Source organism: Diadema antillarum, unplaced genomic scaffold (assembly GCF_040938485.1).
Source record: "Diadema antillarum isolate AM-2024a unplaced genomic scaffold, OU_Dant_1.0 seq00001966_RagTag, whole genome shotgun sequence".
In the NCBI taxonomy this organism is placed as follows: domain Eukaryota; kingdom Metazoa; phylum Echinodermata; class Echinoidea; order Diadematoida; family Diadematidae; genus Diadema; species Diadema antillarum.
In genome coordinates this window covers 1-20920 of record NW_027272625.1, presented here as the reverse complement: position 1 = coordinate 20920, position 20920 = coordinate 1, and the positions used below count along the sequence as shown (strand labels likewise).

The 20920-nt window shown below is 40.4% G+C and overlaps 1 protein-coding gene across 1 annotated transcript; it reads left to right on the top strand.

Moving 5' to 3' along the window:
* Nucleotides 1-11598: 11598 nt before the first annotated feature.
* On the top strand, nucleotides 11599-14759 carry LOC139713438 (uncharacterized; the record flags this gene model as incomplete). Its single annotated transcript, XM_071625169.1, has 1 exon — nucleotides 11599-14759. A coding segment is annotated over exon 1 (3161 nt), but the record flags the coding sequence as incomplete, so codon positions are not given.
* Between the last annotated feature and the right edge of the window lie 6161 nt (nucleotides 14760-20920).

Here is a 20920-nt window from a genome sequence, read left to right as displayed (position 1 = left end):
TTTGTTTTTAGCGTAGAAATGGGGTTTGTGAACGTGTCTCTTACAAACAATCAGGAGCAAGCTCCCCTATGCAACTATTCACCTATGTACTACTCTTTCACCTTAACTCTAACCAACCAGTTCATGAATAGAGTTATAACTTACACTAAGGTGCGAAGTGTGCATTTTTACCACTACTTAATCATCTTACGTGTATTAATACTTTGTTTTATGCACTCATACTCTCCTATACTCCAACCAATTTTAAAAACAGTACTTTAGTACTTTTCTTAACACTCAGAATTTTCAGTCTATTTCAGAGCACAGGTACTACATGAGCCTCTCGACAGACCAGCTGTCCTAACCTCAAACTTCACCACCAATGTCACCGTAACTTCTTCACATCACTATCCTAGGTCTCACAGCTCCCTGCTGTTCACCTACTACTAACTCACAACTTCAACGTCACTACATTGCCATATCTCCACAACGGCATAAGTTCTCCAAAACTCCAACGATTTGTCATGTAATACCAGTGTCCAAGACAGCACAATCACCTCAAATTCTATACTTCACTTTTAACCACTAAGTGCTTCTCAGTGTTATAAACCAAAGTACTATTTCCAAAACTAACAACCTGTTTGTAACCACACCGACAATTTTTTTTCTTCTTCTGTCTTAATACAAAATTCACTAAGTTAAATATTCTGACTTAGACCTTTGCAATAGACCATCAGACCGCTCACAGAAATATAATTTCTGAAGTAAAAACTTAACCATCACTCCGCTTACCAGAAATTTCAGTCTCTACTAGGGCAGCGTGACTATATATCCCACTGCTTACAAAAATTTTATTTCTCAACTAATGCAGCGTGACCATCCCACCGCTGCCACCAAAAATATGTAACGGTATTTGATCGTGACCATGTAGGCCTACCAATTTGCGGTGGCGATCTTAAAAGATATGTCCTATCTGCCACCAAACAGTAACAAGGCTAGATCTCCGTAACGGTAGCTCAATCAATCAAATCTCACAAATATCACTCATTCGAAGGTAATGCTGCCACCAGGGTTGTTCAGGTAAACCACGCCTTGCCAACAACATAACTTCCTTATTTGTCAGCAGAACTACAGAGAGAGAGGGAGAATAAGTAGATTCTATTCATAACAAACACTGACCAATCGAAAAGCTCCTTTTATAAGTGCCTAATCAACTCTGAATGCCACTATCACACTGTGTGTGCTATTGGTAGAAAGTGCGTACATGCAAATGAGATAACTGACTTGACCGCCAAACAGTCCTACTAAGCCATTGCTACAGGCACTTGAATGCAGTGAGTCTCGTGATTTTGCACTAAAATCTCCTGTTTCAACAAGACTTCTATGCCAAGTTTCTAACAATCTCATCATTCAAGCATTCAGCAATATATAGGTGAGTTGAATATTTAGTGTCTTTGTGCATAATCGTGACTGTTAGAGTAGCTAGTGCCTAGTGTAGATATTTAAATACCACGAGTCAGCTGTGCACGTTTCAGTCATTGCACCCAACACTCCAAACAGCGACAAATTCTCCACACGTGTTTCGAGCACACGCTCAGTCAGACTGGCACGCTAAGCATTCTCAACCACTCTCGAGCATAAGTTCAGCAGGCCTAACTATCGTGTAGATTTCACTTGTAAATTGCGGCACACACATTCTGGCATTCCTACAGTGTATTCTAACTACTAGTAATCCCTTCTCTCTCAGTAACAACAAAGTTCTTATCAACTGATTACTTCAACTGGCTCGAGCTCGATGACGGGTTCGTTTGTCCACAGTATATGGACGCGGTCGTGGGATGATGGTCTTGTTCTACACTACTAACTACTCTTACTTAGATTATTCACACATCACAACTGCAACCACAGAACACTAAGCAAACTTTCAGTCAATCATCACACAACGCTTGACTTTCTTCTAAACTTAGTCTGTACAAGCAGGAATTGAATTCACAACAACACAGAACGTTTAATTCCAAACTTCTATGTACATTGACGTAAGTGTGGTTACATTACTTGTATTATGCACACTCTGATTCTGAATGGTCTGTACACCTTACAATATTGTACAATTCAAACATTTACACACAGATGCTTTCCATTTTAGAAAATCTGACATTGATACTTATACTCTGCCCCAATTCTTATGTTTAATATTACCCATTGGAGAAGTATGAGTGCATTTCTTTACTTGCATACTGACTTTATTAAACCACCTTAAGTATTACTAATGCTACACTCAGCACAGTGTGAACTTAGATTTTATCAACTTTTGGTTATAGTGTCTTTAACTTAAATTGAATTACCGGTCCTCCATTCTAGATGTTACTAAGCTCGGTTCCTGGCATTTGTCTCAAAATCTAGACTGCAAGCAGTCTTCCTTGTTTTTCTCCTTTATAAAGCACGGCTCAATAAAATACGCAAACAACAAGAATAAATAACACGCGTCTTTCTGCTAGTCTCACGACACTATCCGGATCTCACCCCGCCGGGATTTTAACCAGCACACACTCCACAGATACATTTCTAGGCCCTGTCAACAGTTCCTTGCAAGTTCTGCACTCACTCTGTTGGTGTCAGACCCTGCAACCTAGGTATCTCACTGCCCGGTACTCGGTGATAGCATAGACATCAAGTGGGTCACACTCCTACCTATCACTGGTGGGACACAAACACCGCTGTCAAATAACCATCTTCTGACACTAAATCAGCACCTCAACCGTTACTGTGCACTAGTCAGGCCTGCCCTAGGCACACTCGATTTTGACACTTGTTAAATTTACTGCAAGTAATGAGTGAACGGACAGAAACACAAGGAGGGAAAGGGGGGGGGGGGGGGGGGGAGAACAGCAGCTTGCCATGATCACATCACACTAGAACATCAATCGCCAGATTGCAGCTAAGCCCTTGTAGTTTCAGCATCATTGAGACTCAACCTTCAGCTAAAGCATCAAACTTGTCTTTCGTCTCGAACCCAGTCTCTGACACTGCAAACATCACAACTGCTGGCTTGGCACGGTAACACGTCACTCATCAAGCTGTAGAATCTGCCGTCAGTCTTTCACCTCATCAGGGAATAAAAGGGAAAGGAGGGGGGGGGGGAGAAAGGGGAAGGGGAAGGGAATCTGCCCAACACTCATCACAAACTAAACCTATATCTATAACCTATTCAGTCTTCAAATGCAAAAAAGCACTACTATGGTACCACCTCATGTCTTCATAAGATGTTGAACTACAATCCACTGCACATCACATTATGATCATAAAATATTCTAAGTTCACACTGCTGCAAAAATGTCTAAGTGCTATCACCATAGAATATTCTAAGTTGCCACACTTCTGAAAATGCCTAAGTGCCATTGTCACAGAATAGTCTAAGTTCACACTTCCCCAAAAATGTCAAAGTGCTATCACCTCAAAATATTCTGAGTTAACACTCCTCTAAAAATGTCTAAGTTCCTTCCTCATGAAATGTTCTAAGTTCTCACTTCTCTGAAATATGTCTAAGTTCTGACCATGTCAAAAATTTCTAAGTCACACTTCTCTTAAAATGACTAAGTGCTGACACTGTCAAATATTTCTAAGTCACACTTCTCCAAAAATGACTAAGTGCTGACTAGTGACACCATGAAAATATTCTAAGTTCACACTTCTCTGCAAAATGTCTAAGTCTCAACGAGTGTCTCATACAAAAGAGCAGAACTAACAGTTAGATTCTAGACAACACTAACTAGAATCCTAACGCAGTTTAAATTCCAAACACCAGTTACCAATCTGGGTAACATCCTAACAACAAACTAGATATCCACTTGGGTAACAACGTCAATAATTAGACTTGAGTCTATCCTAGGAGACATCGTTCATGACCCCCTATCCCAGGGTCCCAGACCCTGCTTTGCATCATCGCCATCTCTCTGTTTAGCAAAGAAAAATAACAACCTCTCTTTATAAATTTGCCTAAGAGACTGTGAGTATGTAAGAAAATACTCAAACAATTAATACACTGTACTTGTCCCTACTCTATATAAAAGCAGAGTTTATTTTCGCCTAAGTCAATGGGAAAGAAACCCTAAATTCACTATCCATCTTGTCAATAAAATTGTTTCCAATTTCCCTAACTAGGAAGACCATCACAAATATTTTCTAAGTATTTTTTTATATCCTCATATCTCAGTTTATAAGTTCTAACAATGCTAAGAACAATTCAGGGACTTAGAGTATTTTAGACTTACAATTGCTCTAACTTTAGCCTCAAGACTGTATCAGATCACAATTGTACTTGTAGCATCAACAAAGCATCAAGGATGTACAGAGTCAAGATCTTCATAAGATTTCTCAGCCAGGGTAAAATTTCAAGCTTCCCGGGCCCCTTTTATACCCCTTGACCCTGAGCTCTAAAGTGCAGACAATACACCTCTGAACGCTGATTGGCTGAAAGTTTTTACGTCACGCACAGCGGTAAATTCGATTGGGAAGTACACTGCAGCGACCATTGCTCGCCGGGGAATTAACCTGGATACAACAAAAATTACACTTTCATCTTTGGACATTACACTTCCAGATCAAATTCTGGCTATTCACCAACTTATTTCTCTTCAGAATAAAAGGTAAGCAGTGAAATTACACATTTCTTAATGCCATTTCTCGTACGTGAATACACTCGATCTTACCTCAGTCCCACATGTACTATTCTATGTTTTCTGACTGAGCTATAATTAGCACACAGGATTCGCCGTTGCCGATTTATTTTAGACATGTCAGTAAAACCACATAGTCTCATTTTATACTTGTAAAAACATTCAAATGACTTAAGTTTCTTCCAAAATTCGATCTTGTATATCAAAAAGATCTACAAGAGCCAAAATCTATGTCATCAATTCTGAATTCGTCCGTTGACATTCTGTGATATGGTATCTACGACATACGCTGTGCAATTGTCTATGTAGCCTAGCTAGCGTCTACACATTGTCATTTACGTGTGCATCCTGCTAGTCTTCTATTATCACTGTTCACTGTTTATTACACATATTTTTCAATAAAATCTTCTTTACTCTGATATTCATTTTGTGTAAAATGCCTCAATTTTGTTGTTTTGTATTTCTCAGAATTTTATTCACATTCCAATGTTAAACGTTAGCAATTTTGAAATAATTACCAACACATTGCCTGTATCCAAAGACAATATCAACATTGCTGTTCTCATTACGTACTACATGTATTGTATTGTATTGTATTGTTTTTTTTTTTTTTGGGGGGGGGGGGGGAATAACAGCATTTTCCTCACAATACTTTGTAGCACTAGTCTGCAGACCTGAGCATGAACATGTTACAGCCTCATACAGTAGCAACTTTCAGTTTGGAGTGCATGATCGATCATCACATAAAAACTCGGACAAACATGGATAAAATGTTAATCACCTAGTAACCTACATGTAGAGAGGGTCACTTCAATGCATTGCATTTGTTTTGTGTGTGTGTGTGTGTGTGTGTGTGTGTTTCTAGACTACAATTTCTGTACAAATCTCCAAGAACTGATCAATCTAAGTTACCTCAGCTCCACTTAGGCCTTATTGTTAAAAATCTAGAGTGCTGAGTATACGCCTGGCTTAGTTAGGTAATTTCCATGAGACTAGACACTGCGTCTACTCTAAAAAAAAAGTTTGGCCGGGGAACAGTTTGTTTATTTTTTGTTTAGGATCTGGATTCATACTGCTTGTAACTATAGCAATGGATCTCAATTACAGTGTAGGTCTAACTCCAACGGTTAGAGTTCTAATTCCTCTAACGTTTAATACAAAATAGGTCTAAGCCTACGGTTCTAGCGTTTAGACCACAGCCAAGGGCAGGAAAGGCTAGCAAAGTAGCATAGCTACTGACAATCTAGATCCAGTAGGTGCCTAGGCCTAAAGTAATAATCGACACTGTATTTCTGTAGCCATCACTAGCTTAACCAGAGTAGGCCTACCGTATGATTTTGAAATCCATGAGCACATTTTGGCCAAAAAAAAAAAAAAAATGTACACCCATCTAACGTTAGTACCCTTACGTTAGATCACCGTAAGGGACTAACATTAGGCCCTACTATCGTTTAACGTTGTAGAACGGGTCTAAAACTAAGAAGAAGCCTGCTGACTGCGAGTATTGCTAACGTTACTCGTTTAATAGTGCATGCTACGACTGCTAGTGCTAGACTAATTAACTGTTAGATCTAGTGCTTAGGGTCTGGACAGACTAGTTAATAGTTAATCTACAGTATATAAGACTTTAATAAGAAAATGTAGATTTCTAGAGATCTTATCACTAATAATATCAGTTACATCTTGATGGGCTAGACTTTCAATTATCAATATCCTTTCCTATCAACGTGTAAAAAATATCTGGATCTGTTTCTGTTTCTGTTCCGGTTCCGTTGGTATAGAGGTCTACTCAGAATTAACGGTACTCCACCAACGTTTTGTAACTGTGTGTTAGTATGGTCGTGTGTGCAGGGCAGGAAGAATGTTTCACATTTGAAGCCTCTAGACTAGACTAGATCTCTAACTGTTGGTTACTCTTTTTCAACGTTAGCGTACCTGGTATGTCGTTAGACAGAAACCACGTCTAACGTTAGGCCCTAACGTTATGTGTTTACTGTTACTGTTAGTGTTCACGTCCACGTCAGTCCATCCAGTAGCAGTGCAATACTAAGCCATTATGGTCTAGACTTAGATCTAGGGCCTGTCCAGACCAGGGGCCTAGCCCTAGTAGTTTATACAACGTGTAGGCCTAGCTCGTTAGACCTATGTCGATTTAATTTATAAAATTCGACTGGAACACGTATGTAGGCCTGCTAGGCCCACACACGTATTTAGGCCTTGCTAGATATGGGTCTAGTTTATAGCATACTCAGTAGGGCCTAGGCTTAACGCTAGTATAATTTAAACATAAGATCCAACACTTAACAAGTTAGTCCAATTCAAGGCTATGCATACAGTACCGTACCGGTCCGGTGGTACGCAAACAAAATTTTAACCAACCCACAGACTGTTTGATCTGCCCTCGTTCAAACTCTATACATGGGACTACGTATGGACAAAACGGCTGCAATGGACGCGAGAAGCCCATATTCATGGTAAAATTACTCACGATTGCACTCTAAGTCGTTGTAAAACTCCCTCCCCATCTCATCTTCGTCATCATGTTGAGATAGATCAGTAAGCAATTGTGGAATAAAGGAAGCATATCCAGCCAAATCTTGATTAGTACTTCTTCTACCACCTTGCTTCACTGAAAGTTTTCGATCATCGTCGCAAGCGATTGTCGCAGAATTTTGAACATGTTCAAAGTTCTACGATGGGGCTGCGATCCCTGCGATATCCCCAAATCGCCGGTTGTCGTATCGCAGACATCCTCACACTGTGCGATTTCTCGTCGTGCGACATCGCAAAGGGTAAATCGCAGTAAAACTCGCACAGTGTGAGTCCACCCTAAAGGTTCAGAAACTCAAGCTTCCTGTGGATATTCAATGCGAATTATTTGATCAGTTAGTGTTTTACCAATACTATTGTATGGGTGTGAAGTTTGGGGTTTTGAGGATTTGAGTCAAATCGAAATTTTTCATAGGAAATAATTGCTGTTATGTGTAAATAAATTTACACCAGATTGTATGGTATATGCAGAACACGACTGGCTAATACTGTTAAAAATATCGTTTGGTTAGCTTCTGGCTGAGGATGGTAAAGGGTTCTTCTGCTAAAATATTCATTCAGGTTTTATACACTCCAAAGATTGATAAGTCAACAGGACACGACCTTTGTATTTAAGTGGATATCTCATATTGAGGAAATTTTAAACCATGCTGGTCTTGGTGTTGTATGGCTAAGAAAAGGGGAAGGATTTAGTAATAGCCTGGATATTGAGCACCTTGAAGCTGAGATTAAGTGATGTCTAAACAGGATTTGATGGCAAATGTTTGGTCCCTTCTTTGCCCCTTCTTTGAAAAAGAAAGACAGTATCATTATTTGGTTAAACGTCCTTGCTCAGTACACATGTACAGATTATTTTCATGTTCGCATTTAGGACAGCTTAAAAGATTAGTATTATTTGTGAGGGTGATCATGTCATATTTTGCAAATTTGCAGAAGCCTGAACAAGCTGATTGTATTTTAGTCAAGAAAGAAAATATTGTAACTCGTAGTGGTACAAAAATTAAGCATCCAGTGATACTCGATCTATAGTAGTTATTAGGTGATCCGAGTATCCTCTCGGATCACCTTCTGTTACTGTACTGATTCTTTGTTAGGTGATCCGAGTATCCTCTCGGATCACCTATTGTTTCTGTACGGATTCTTTCTTTATTTCTATCTCCTCAAAATTTGTGCAGAGGTTAGCTCAGAAAGTGCATTGCCTTTCAATGTCAAACTTATACCATATATTCAGAGATGCAAAGATACAGGTGTGAAATTTCATGGATTGACAGCATTTATTGTTAATATCCGATATATAGAATCCAACATTGCAAAACGAACAAACAAATTAAATTTTCATTATAAGAAATGGTCCCCTGTAGAACATATTTTTTAGGTCATTGTAGAAGAACATACAGTCGACTCTCGTTATAAAGAATATCCATATGGCAGAACCCCGACGTGATGGGGTAGTTTTTTTGAGGTCCCAGGGTTTGAAAATTTTCCTATTCAGAGGTATTTGTGCCCTGGATATGGCAAGGTTTCAAAAGTGACAAGATCACGGTGGTTTCGCTGGGCCCAAGGAGTTTATTGTAACGAGAGCTGACTGTATCTTTAGGATATTATTCAGTTGTTGAAGAGTTTGATACCCATCTTTTATTGTTGTTGTTGTTGTTGTTAATTTGTTAAACAAAACATGATTTGTAATATGATTTTGTATGTTACGTTGTATAATGAAGAGGAAATAAATAAATTTGTAAAAGAAAAAAAAAATAATTGCCAGCAGTTGCGTCCGATGCCCCCCCCCCCCATTTATTTCAAAGCGAAATATGTAGCTACAATTAAAACTCCAGTTTTGGAACTGTAGAATATCAAAATTTTCAAGCTCGCTCGCTTCGCTCGCTCGCATTTTATTGTTATGCCATTCACCTTATATGTTGCTGACAGTATATAATTTGTCGATCGTTTCACACCGTCATTCCATAATCCATGTAAGGAAAACTTACAATGTTCCTCAATGACTGCGTTGTTGAATGTATCACATTCCGTAATGTATTGTAGTCCCATTATTGCTCACGCACACACGCACAAGCATACAGACCGTCAAAATTACTAGATGGTTCCCCCCATGTTTCGACCCACCGTACGCCACTTTAAATATATATATATATATATATATATATATATATATATATAAATAGATGTGTGTGAGTGTGTGTGTGTGTGTGTGTGTGTGTATTGTGTAACATATGCATGATCTAATTTTGAGCCCCTTCCAATGTTTGCCCCCCCCCCCCCCCAATCCAAAACTGCTTCCGGCGCGCCTGATATCACTGTATATAATTATGTTTAGCATATAGGTATAGACTATTTTATATACATCATTGTAATATAATTATCACAAACATGAGGTCTTTGTTATTGTAATGACCATATCTTGTATTTATATGTGTTGTATTCTCATCCCCCGGAATGGGGTCGGAAGAGTCAATAAAATCTATCTAATCTATATCTAATCTATTTAGTGACAGAAAGATAAATCTGTCCGGAGGTCTCTGGAGTCTTTTATGTTTTTCCTGTCATGTTTGGGTTCCCAGTGGGAGTTGCACAGACTCGACTGGGCCACGGACTGGCCTGTCGGAGTCCATCGCAGCCTGCTAAATTGCAGCCTCTTCATATTTGAGACAGTCTAGTGTATAATTTATTATAAGCTGTGTCCGAGGGAGATTTTTATAAACATCTGTTATGGTCACGGTTACAGCTCGTTATTCCGAAGGTTCGATATTTCGAAGGCTCTTTATTCCTAAGATTCGTTATTCCGAAGGTTCGTTGTTCCGAACTTCATTTTCGGATTGACCAATCTTCGAAATAACGAACCTTCGGAATAACGCCACAGTTTTTCGGATTAATGAACCCGGCCTTTTTCATTTTAGGATTAACGAACCTCTTATAAGGTATAGGGAATTTGCGTGTTTCGGATTAACGACCCTTCGGAATAGCCGCGAACCTTCGGAATAACGAACAGCACCCATGGTCACATATGAAAAAGAAAAAAGAAAACAAATCTAGCTTTTTGACAGGGAGATGAATACAAAATATTCGACGGCAATTTATATACCTTCCCTTGAATCAAAGATAATCAAAGCAACTACGTGACAAATGACAATGCTACTGTCATATAGGCCTACACACCTTACTTTATGCACTGATCGCTTTACGACATTATATCATGAGCATACTACGCCATAATAATTCAATGGTTTTATAATGACACCTTTTGCATAATACTTTGTTTTTTATTATACCCTGTGTTATGGATACATGTGCATTGTACTATCATTTCTGGGCACTTGATTGTTCCGCGGAGGAATATGTAAATAAAGGAGTTCGACAAGATGACCGAGATCGACCAAACACCTTGTTTGAGAGTCTGGGTATTTTGGTGGTTATGATGGTTCGTTAGGCCAAATTAACCTCCCGTAACAAATTGGGGGCACGTCACGAGAGTTCGGAAGGGTTTCTGCGGACTTAGGTGATTTGGTCGGGTTTGATATGATCCCAGGAGTGTTTTTTCTTTCTCGCCAGGCCGATGAATTTCGGTGAGTAGCGTGTGTAGCACTCTATGCTATGTCGTGGACATGGGCGATCGCGATACAGTTTACGTCGCGCAACTATACGTATGTCGTTTGCATCGTGATTGTTACAGTGTACTGTATGTGAAGGTGTTACGATTTGAGAAAGCATGGTGCGTTTACGGCGTAGTGTGTGTACGTGTGTGTATGCACGGAGATGGACGCGGAGTGATATGGTATACATTTTGATGTAAATCGGTCGTCTTTCTGTGTCTGCGTGAGGGAAACTCACGTTCGTATTTCTTTCGGGATCGAAAGGGTTAATTTGGCACGTGCGTAGTGTTGAGGATGGTTTAATCTGGGTATACGCTGCTGTAGTGTCTGCGTGGAAACGTTGGTCAAACGTTGGTCGTTGGTCCCGTACGTGGTGGTTCGTGTGTGGTTCTGCATACGGGTTATTCTACGGCGGTTCGTATGTGGTTAAGCATACGGGTTATTCCACGACGGTTTGTACAGCTGTATGTGATTAGCATACAGGTGATTTCACGGTGGTTCGTGTGTGGTTTAGCACACGGGTTATTCCACGGTGGTTTGTATGTGGTTTAGCATACAGGTATTTCACGGTGGTTCGTGTGTGGTATAGCACACGGGTTATTCCACGGTGGTTTGTGTGTGGTTTAGCACACGGGTTATTCCCAGTCGGGTCGTGTGTGGTATAGCATACGGGTTATTGTTTATAGTGCGACTGGTTTTCTTCAATTGAAAAGGGTTTTTTCAGCTGGCTGGCTGGTGAGAAGTCAGGTTTTCTTGTTGCACTATTAACTGTACATTATTGGTGCAGAATGGAGAAAGATCAAGATTTTTCCATTGAGAAGTTTGTGGATTCACCCACAGTTGAGGAGTTGCTAACCTTGAAAAAGGTTGATCTGTTGCGTGTTGCAGAAAACTACAAGGTTCCTGCTGTGAAGAGCACAATGAAAAAGTCAGAGATTACACAGCACACGATCAAATTTCTTGTAGATGAAGAAGTATTTCCCCTCCAGGCATTGCGTAGCATATCAGATAGTCCCCCTGGTGATGTGCAAGGGAGTGTAGAAGTACGTCTGAAAGAGCTTGAACTTGAGAAAGCGAGAATTGAGTTAGAGAGAGAGAGGGTTTCTCTTGAAAGGGCTCGTCAAGTCGGTGAGAGAGAGTATGGTGTAAGTGTCAGTGGTGGGCATTTTGATATCGCCAAAAATGTCAGAATGGTCCCTGAGTTCGATGAAGGAGATGTGGATAGATATTTCCTGCATTTCGAACAGGTGGCGGATAGCATGGAGTGGCCGAAAGAAAAATGGCCTCATCTTTTGCAGACTAAGTTAAAGGGAAAGGCATGTGATGCTTATGCTTCACTGTCGCGCGAAGAAGCTCAGGATTATGCAACAGTAAAAAAGGCAATTCTGAACGCGTACGCCTTGGTTCCTGAAGCGTACAGACAAAAATTCAGGAATAGTAGAAAACTGGAGTCACAGTCATTCAGAGAATTTGCAAAAGTGAAGGAAATTGCCTTCACTCGTTGGCTGCAATCAGTCGGCGTGGATACTGTTGAAGATTTGCGGGAACTTGTGCTACTAGAGGAGTTTAAGAATTCGCTACCTCAAGAGGTGCGTTCGCATATTGAGGAACGGAAAGTGAAAACTTTGTTGGTAGCTAGTACAATGGCTGATGAGTATACTTTGTCCCGTAGTCATGGAAACAGGTATGTAGGAAGCAAATATGCAGCTCCTAATCGTCTAAGTGTTGGCAAGACAAATTCTAGCAGTAAGACAGAGGTGAAAGCTGGTCTAGTGGTGGGAAATGAGACTGACAAGAAAGGTAGGAACACTGAGAAGCCTATTGTGTGTTTCCATTGTAGGCAACCAGGGCATGTGAAGTCTAATTGTCCCATTCTGAACAAGAAAAAACAGGAAAAAGACAAAGAAATGAAGTCTCATCCCAATGGATTGGTGAGTCGTTCAGTGGAATCGGCAGGTGATTGGTGTGAACAAGTTCAGAGTGTGATTAAGTCAGCTGATCAAGACAAGATTAAGTCTCAGTATGAACCATTCACTTCTGTAGGCTATGTGTCATTGGTAGGGTGTGATGAAGCCAGAAAGGTTACCATCCTGCGAGATACTGGTGCATCCCAGTCATTGATTCTCGACAGTGTCCTTCCTTTTGGGCAAACGTCGTCCACAGGCACAAGTGTACTGTTACAAGGAGTAGAAGGAGGTTACGTTGAAGCCCCTCTTCACACAGTCGATTTGCAGTCAGGCCTAGTTTCAGGAAGGGTGAGCCTTGGTGTTAGGAAGTCACTTCCAATGGATGGTGTAGCATTGATATTAGGCAATGATCTTGCTGGAGACAAAGTGACTATTCCAGTGGTCAGTGCAGTCCCTTTGGATAAAGAAGGAAATGAGACAGCTGCATTGGTTCAGGAATTCCCTGAAGTTTTCCCAGCTTGTGTAGTCACACGTTCCATGTCTAGAAAATCAGAGGAGTCTGAATTGAAGGCTAGTCCAGAGGATATGAGTCTAGAAGGGAGTTTCTTCTGTCGGTTAGATGATGTAGAAGCAAGTAGAACCGCAGCATCAAAATCACATCAGATAGTGGATGAGTCTCGGCCTGTAGATGAAACTGAGATTGGGTTGAACAAGAGCTCTTTGATTGATGCACAGAAGAATGATCCACAGTATGTTGAGAGAAGTGCAGGTGAGAGTGTGAAGCCAGTCATGTGTGTAGTAGGAGAAGAGTTGAATCACACAAGAGATGACCAATGTGCTGAACTAGAAAGGAAGTGTTCAAGTGTGAAGCTTAAGAACTCGGATGCACTTTGTGATCTTGACAGGAAAATGGTTCATTTGTCCCATGGTGAGAGAGATGATGTCAAACAGATCATTGCAGATTTTCCTGAGTTGTTTTCAGATGTTCCTGGTCGCACAAGTGTGGTGCAACATGATGTGGATGTGGGGGAGTCAGATCCCATCAAGCAGCACCCTTATCGTGCTAACCCAGAGAAGATGCAACATTTGCAGACTGAGGTGGAGTACATGTTAGAACATAACATTGTAGAGCCAAGCACTAGTGCATGGAGTTCACCATGTGTATTAGTTCCCAAGCCGGATGGCTCATATCGCTTTTGCACTGATTATAGGAAGGTGAATTCATGTACCAAATCGGACTGCTTCCCTGTTCCAAGAGTCGATGACTGCATCGATCGTATTGGAACAGCGAGCTATATTAGCAAGTTTGACCTACTGAAAGGTTACTGGCAGGTACCTTTGACACAGAGAGCAAAGGAGATTTCTGCATTTGTAACTCCACAGGGCCTTTTTCAGTATACCGTGATGCCGTTTGGCATGAAAAACGCCCCGGCTACATTCCAACGCATGATGAATGAGTTGATTTGTGGATTGGATGGCTGTGAGGTATACATCGATGATGTGGTGGTTTACAGCGATTCTTGGGATGACCATGTGAGAACGGTGAGGGAGTTGTTCAAGCGGTTGTCAGCAGCCAGTCTCACAGTTAACTTGGTGAAAAGTGAGTTTGGACATAGTGAAGTGCAGTTTCTTGGTCACGTCGTTGGTCATGGTCGAGTTCGTCCCGCAGCGGCTAAAGTCCAAGCAGTCCAAGATGTCCCCGTTCCCAAGACGAGGAAGGAGCTGATGAGATTCATCGGCATGACCGGATACTACCGTCGCTTCTGCCATAACTTCTCGGATGTTGTGGCACCCTTGACTGATCTCCTGCGGAAGAACGTGAAGTTCCAGTGGTCAGCCGCATGCCAGTCTGCGTTTGACCAAGTGAAGGCAATCCTGTCGAGTGGTCCTGTGTTGGCAGCGCCGGACTTCACAAAAGGCTTCAGCCTAGCTGTCGATGCCAGCGATGTCGGAGCAGGCGCCGTGCTGATGCAAGCTGATGACGATGGAGTGGACAGACCAGTCTGCTACTTCTCAAAGAAATTCAACGCGCACCAGCGGAGGTATTCTACCGTTGAGAAGGAGACCCTAGCGTTAATTCTTTCGCTCGGCCATTTTGATGTCTACGTGGGCAGCACAACTCAACCCGTTGTTGTGTGGACTGATCACAACCCACTGACATTCGTCAACAGAATGAGAAACAAAAACCAGAGACTGATGCGATGGAGTTTAATCCTACAGGAGTATAACCTTGACATTAGGCACATTCGCGGAAAGGAAAACATTGTCGCGGACACACTTTCCCGTGCTTAATTAAGACATCTCGATATTTTGTATTGTTGCCAGATGCAACAATTGTGCAAATGTATTTTATGTTTGTGACACTTTAAACAGGTGTAATTCTGTTTTGCAAGTACACAGGAAAGTGTGTGTACATCATGTTTATGTATGTATTTTGCATACACTATAATTGTGATGCCAACAGCATGAATGGCACTTTGAATGTGTAAATAACAACAAGGAAGTATCTTCAGACATGTTTGTGTTAATAAGGAAACACAGCAAGCTATAATTGTGCTTTGAGTCACTCTCCAAAAGAAGACATTATGAAGGCTGTTTTAAGTTACACTAGCCATCAACAGTTGTCAAGAATGTGAGTTGTTGGTAAAATGACTTCAAACAGGTAGTGTTGCTGTTTGTATAGAGAATTTTATGTATCGAGTAATGTAGGTACCGTTCAGGTATTTGAAGTTTTATACTTGTACATGTACAGGTATTGGTTAAATTTGTTGTGGCATACACCCTAAGTTTATTGGATGTTGCCTTTTGGATTTAATTAGCATGTATACTGTATTAGGTACAGAAATTATATAGTTATACATGTACATAGCTTTTGCTCATTGTTGTAGTTCAATCATTGCCTTGGCGAAGGTGTCCAGTATTTCACAGTTGATCCAATATACCAACAGGCATGTACAATTGTATTTAAGCGAACTGTGTTATACAGGGATGTATACAGGTATACACACAGGTTATCATCGGGGATATCTCATTCAGGTTCATTTGATGCTTTGTTAGGTAGGTCATACTCTTGGTGTTTTGTATGTTGACAGGCAAGTTTTTAGAAACATAATTCGGGTATATGACATTTGTTGATATCTTGACATTTCAATAGATGCTGACACCACGTCTACAGGTATATGCAAGTCACATATCATGGAATATGATGTTTTGGTTTTAGGTTGTAATATGATTACAACAGTTGGATTATATGCAGTTGCTTGTGGAAGAGATGACGTGTTTTATAATCGTTGTACACAGGTTAATCATTTGATAATGACAGTGTAAAAAATTGATTTATGTTGCATGTGTGTTCTAACGAGGAAACCACATGATTTTGGTACAAATGTATTGTTTGTGCTGTATGCATAACATGATTGCATTCTGGTTAAGGTGTTGAGAAAGTTAACATTGCAGTAACAAGCAATTCCAGTACATGTGTATGCTGTAACTCACAAGCAGCAGTAACTCACGAGAGTGTAAGATTGGAACATGTTGAATGGTACTAAAGTCGTACATGTTTTATCACAGGTTGTGATGATGATATAGCCATAGCATACTTTGTTTATGTGTTCTTATAATGATGTAACCATGGTAAACTCATGGAGTTATAAGAGTGAATTGGAAGAGGAATGTACAATGCTGTTCCAAAATATTGTGCCAACGTACATAGAGTCCATTTGTGTTAAAACGTTAAATGCACTCTTTTAGGGGGGAAGTGTTATGGATACATGTGCATTGTACTATCATTTCTGGGCACTTGATTGTTCCGCGGAGGAATATGTAAATAAAGGAGTTCGACAAGATGACCGAGATCGACCAAACACCTTGTTTGAGAGTCTGGGTATTTTGGTGGTTATGATGGTTCGTTAGGCCAAATTAACCTCCCGTAACACCTGATCGCCAACTAACGTTATTAAATAGTTTTTTTTTTTTTCACAAACATCACGAAATGTGTAACAGACATATTTTCTCCTTTTTTTCAATTCTAATTTTATTTTCGTATTTCTAGATGGATAATACATGTACATGAAATATTTAGTATCAAAATATAATATATACATGTAATGAATGTCCAGCTTGGATATATAGGCCTACAACAATAACAACTAAATACAAACATGCCATTATATAGCCGTCGATGTGTCATTTTCAATAAAAGTAAAAGAATGCTAGAGAGAAATGCGATGAAACCTACAAAAAAACAAAACAAAGCTTGTTGAGTGTAGAGTGGCATGGTTAATGTTTATAAAACGTGTGTGTGTTGACTTTACAGGTAGTTAAATGAATAAAGTAACATCCATCGAAATCACTGTAAACGGATATTGCATTCAATTGTAATGCCACATTCAGATGTAGGCCTATTCACTTTCAATTTCGGTCCGTTACATGGGAGGGGGGAAACCTTCAAGCGACAGTCTTGTGCTGCAAAATAATATTATAATTATGGTGCAGGATTCAGCACCTCTGAAGCCTTGCAAACGAAACTCCCTTCCTCTCTTATCTGAGTGCCAGCGATTGTCAATGTATAGATGAGGCGGCATCATCTGATACACACTGAAGTCAGCATATTTTGCCACATTAGTTAGTTTGGTCAGGGAACCTCCTTGGTGTGGCTCTTGCAACGAATACAGGGTTAAATGAGTCATCACTCCAAGCGCAATTTTATGATGGTGACCTTCCTCCAATCACTGAACATCTCAGCTCTGCGCACATCCAGCTTCCACTGCTACTGATGAAGGACCATGCAGCGTCGGCAGTGTGTAACCATCATTACCTATACAGGTAGAGTGAGAGAGAGAGAGAGAGAGAGAGAGAGAGAGAGAGAAAAGACACACAGCCGGAGAGAACAACAACAACATCATCATCATCAACAACAACAACAACAACAGCAACAAAGAACTACAAGCTTCTGTTTCAAATTCAAATTTCAAATTCAAATTTCAAATTCAAAATGATTTTATTTCCATATAAAGTAATACAAAGCAATACACATAACGCACACATGAATACATAACATCAAAAGGCATATTCAATCACGTAATTTTCAACAAAACATGAATACAAGTATCATAATGATATTAACGCTGGTTTGGATAAATAAACAAGTAAGCAATACAATCTTAATCTATAACTTTACATGGAAAAGAGGAATTCACAAGAAGAGCATAGCTTGTTAAATTTGTGAAATATAGAAGGTGAGGGCATCTCAAGATCCGTCAAGGAATCCATGTATAAGATTTTGATATCCTGATGTCAAGCGAAATAATCAGGAAAAAAAAGACTATGACAAGGACAAAAACAAAAGCAGGGACGGAATAGACAGAAAATAAAACTAAAGATAGGCATGACAAAGAAAGGGAGGGAAACAAAACAAGACAATGTCTACATTCAGTTATCTAAAAAGGTCACCAAGGCATGAAGAAGAACTTAGAATTCTTGACGAATTTAGCTTAAAACACAAACTCTTCAATTGTTTAAAAAATGCTCATCATTAATTCATTTATTAATTTTTTTTTATGAAAAAAAATACATTTTTATCTGTTTGTTTGTTTACGTGAGGATGGCACAACACTTTTTTTTTTCAGTTTTGATTTATAAGAAGGTAAAGTCAGAGCATCTTTTAGTGTATTACCAAGGCTGTTCCAGAACCTCGGGCCATCAATGAAAACGAATGTATTTTGGGCGAGAATTATGTACGTGATAATGGTATCACTTGAACGTCGAATAGGATAATTGTGTACAGCATCATTGCGTCGAAAAATTTGATCAAATGTGTTTGTTTGTTAGGTGAAAGTTCACGCTGGTTAGAAATGGTTGGACAACATCTTCAGTTTCTTATTCACGGAAAAAATATTACATAAGCCGCCTCCTGATGAATTTCTATATAATTTGCATTAGGCGTGGTCAGACTGGCAAAAGATCGAGATCTTAAAGATCGCGATCTTGAACTTCTCGATCTTTCGCCAGACTGAGTCTGACCGCGCCTATATGTTGCTTACGCCGTCATTTGGCCGTGAAGAATAATTGCTGCAACTGACAGGTAGTGTGCCGCCATTGCTGCATTCTGTTTAAGACGGGGAAAAAAAGAAAGAACCAGAGTGGGTATTTAAAACGTTTTCAAGTCGTCATAACTTTTGTATTGTCACTGCAGTTGCACATCTATTGTGTTAATATGTTCCCTTGTCTTGTAGGCTGTACGAAGTGCATTGTCTATAGGGGAGAAAAAAAAAGAGAGAAATAATTAGTCTACATTGACTCGATTTGCAACCATGGACATCGGTAATACCGAAATAGCATAAGATTATACGTGTATTATAAAAGTGCAGGACTTTTTAATATCTTGCAGAATCGGCAAATGCATTGCGCGACATGGAAACTATAATTTTGTTTGTTAGCTTTAATACTTGCAAACGTGTAGATTAATATTTTATGTCATTTTGTGGCAGTTCATGCCAGCATGTTACCAGGTTGATCACAGGACTTAGAAAAACCACGCTAATTCTTTTTTTTTTCTTGTTTCAAACGGAAAAGAAACTATACTCAGTAGTATGAACTATATGTTTAAAATGTATGGAATTCGTTGAAGTTTATGAATGCAAGATCTAGACCGGGGGCCCAGAGCATTTATTCAGCTGAAAAGGGTCACGCTTTTTGATGGTCTCATCATGTAAGGATGTGGCCAAGGGTCAATAAAATGAATTGCTGGCAAGTCACATCCTGTACCGTAAGCCTAGGGACCACAAAAAGGGACCCCGAAAAATGGATTTATTCAGCCGAAGGGGGTCACGGACAAAAGTTGGTGGATATTGTTCCTTTGGGTGTACTTATCATGAAAACAGCAATGCCAGCTATTTTATCCTGTACGGGGCCCCAGACAGTAGCCCCAAAGGGCCCCACAAATATGGTGTTATTCAGCTGAAAAGGGTCACGGCTAATTTCTTTTGCAATGGAAGTAGTTCCCATCAGAGATATCCAAAACACCAATGCCAGCTATTTTATCCTGTACGGGGCCCTAGACAGTAGCCCCAAAGGGCCCCACCCCCCCATAGGCCTACGTATAAACACACACAAACATTGATTTTATTCAATTAAAAAGAGTCACGGCTAATTTCTTTTGCAATGGAAGGAGTACCAATCAGAGATATCCAAAACACCAAAGCCAGCTATTTTATCCTGCACGGGGCCCCAGACAGTAGCCCCAAAGTGCCCCACCCCCATAAGCCCTACGTGCAAACACACACACACACACATTGACTTTATTCAGCTGATAAGAGTAACGGCTAATTTCATTTGCAATGGAAGTAGTACCCATCAGAGACATACAAAACATCAAAGCCAGTTATTTTGTCCTGTGTGGGGCCCCAGACAGTGGCCCCAAAGTGCTCCCCCCCCCCCCCCCCAACACACATACTCACACAATAGTTTCATTCAGCTGAAAAAGGGTCACGGCTAATTTCTTTTGCAATGGAATTAGTACCCATCAGAGAAATCCAAAATACCAAAGCCAGTTATTTTATCCTGCATGGGGCCCCAGACAGTAGCCCCAGACAATAGCCCCAAATTGTCCCCTTAACCCCTCCCCCTCCCCCCCCCCCCCCCACACACACACACATTGATTTTATTCAGCTGAAAAGGGTCACGGCTACTTTCTTTGCAACCGGAAGTAGTACTCATCAGAGATATCCAAAGCACTAAAGCCAGTTATCTTATCCTGTACGGGGCCCCAGACAGTAGCCCCAAAGTGCCCCCTACACACACACACACACACACATATATATGGTTTCATTCAGCCGCAAATGGTCACGGCTAATTTCTTTTGCAATGGAAGTAGTATCCATCGGATATCAAAATACCAAAGTCAGATATTTTATCCTGCACGGGGTCCCGTACAGTAGCTCCAAAGTGTTTTGCTTTATTCTCTTTATTGTGTGCATCTCTTCTTCTTAAATATGCGCTCCTTCGTCTTCATTTTCGCGACAACGACAACGCGCCCTCCTCGTCATCATCAGTTTTGCTGTTCTGGCAAACATTTTCCAGCGTATCGGCTACGTTCGATTTTAGAGCGGCGAGAGCGGAAGACGTGCATAATGGAAAGCGTAGGAACAGCGTAGCTAAAGCGGCCAACAGCGTTATCGAAGCAGGAATGAAGCGTCGTAGGAAC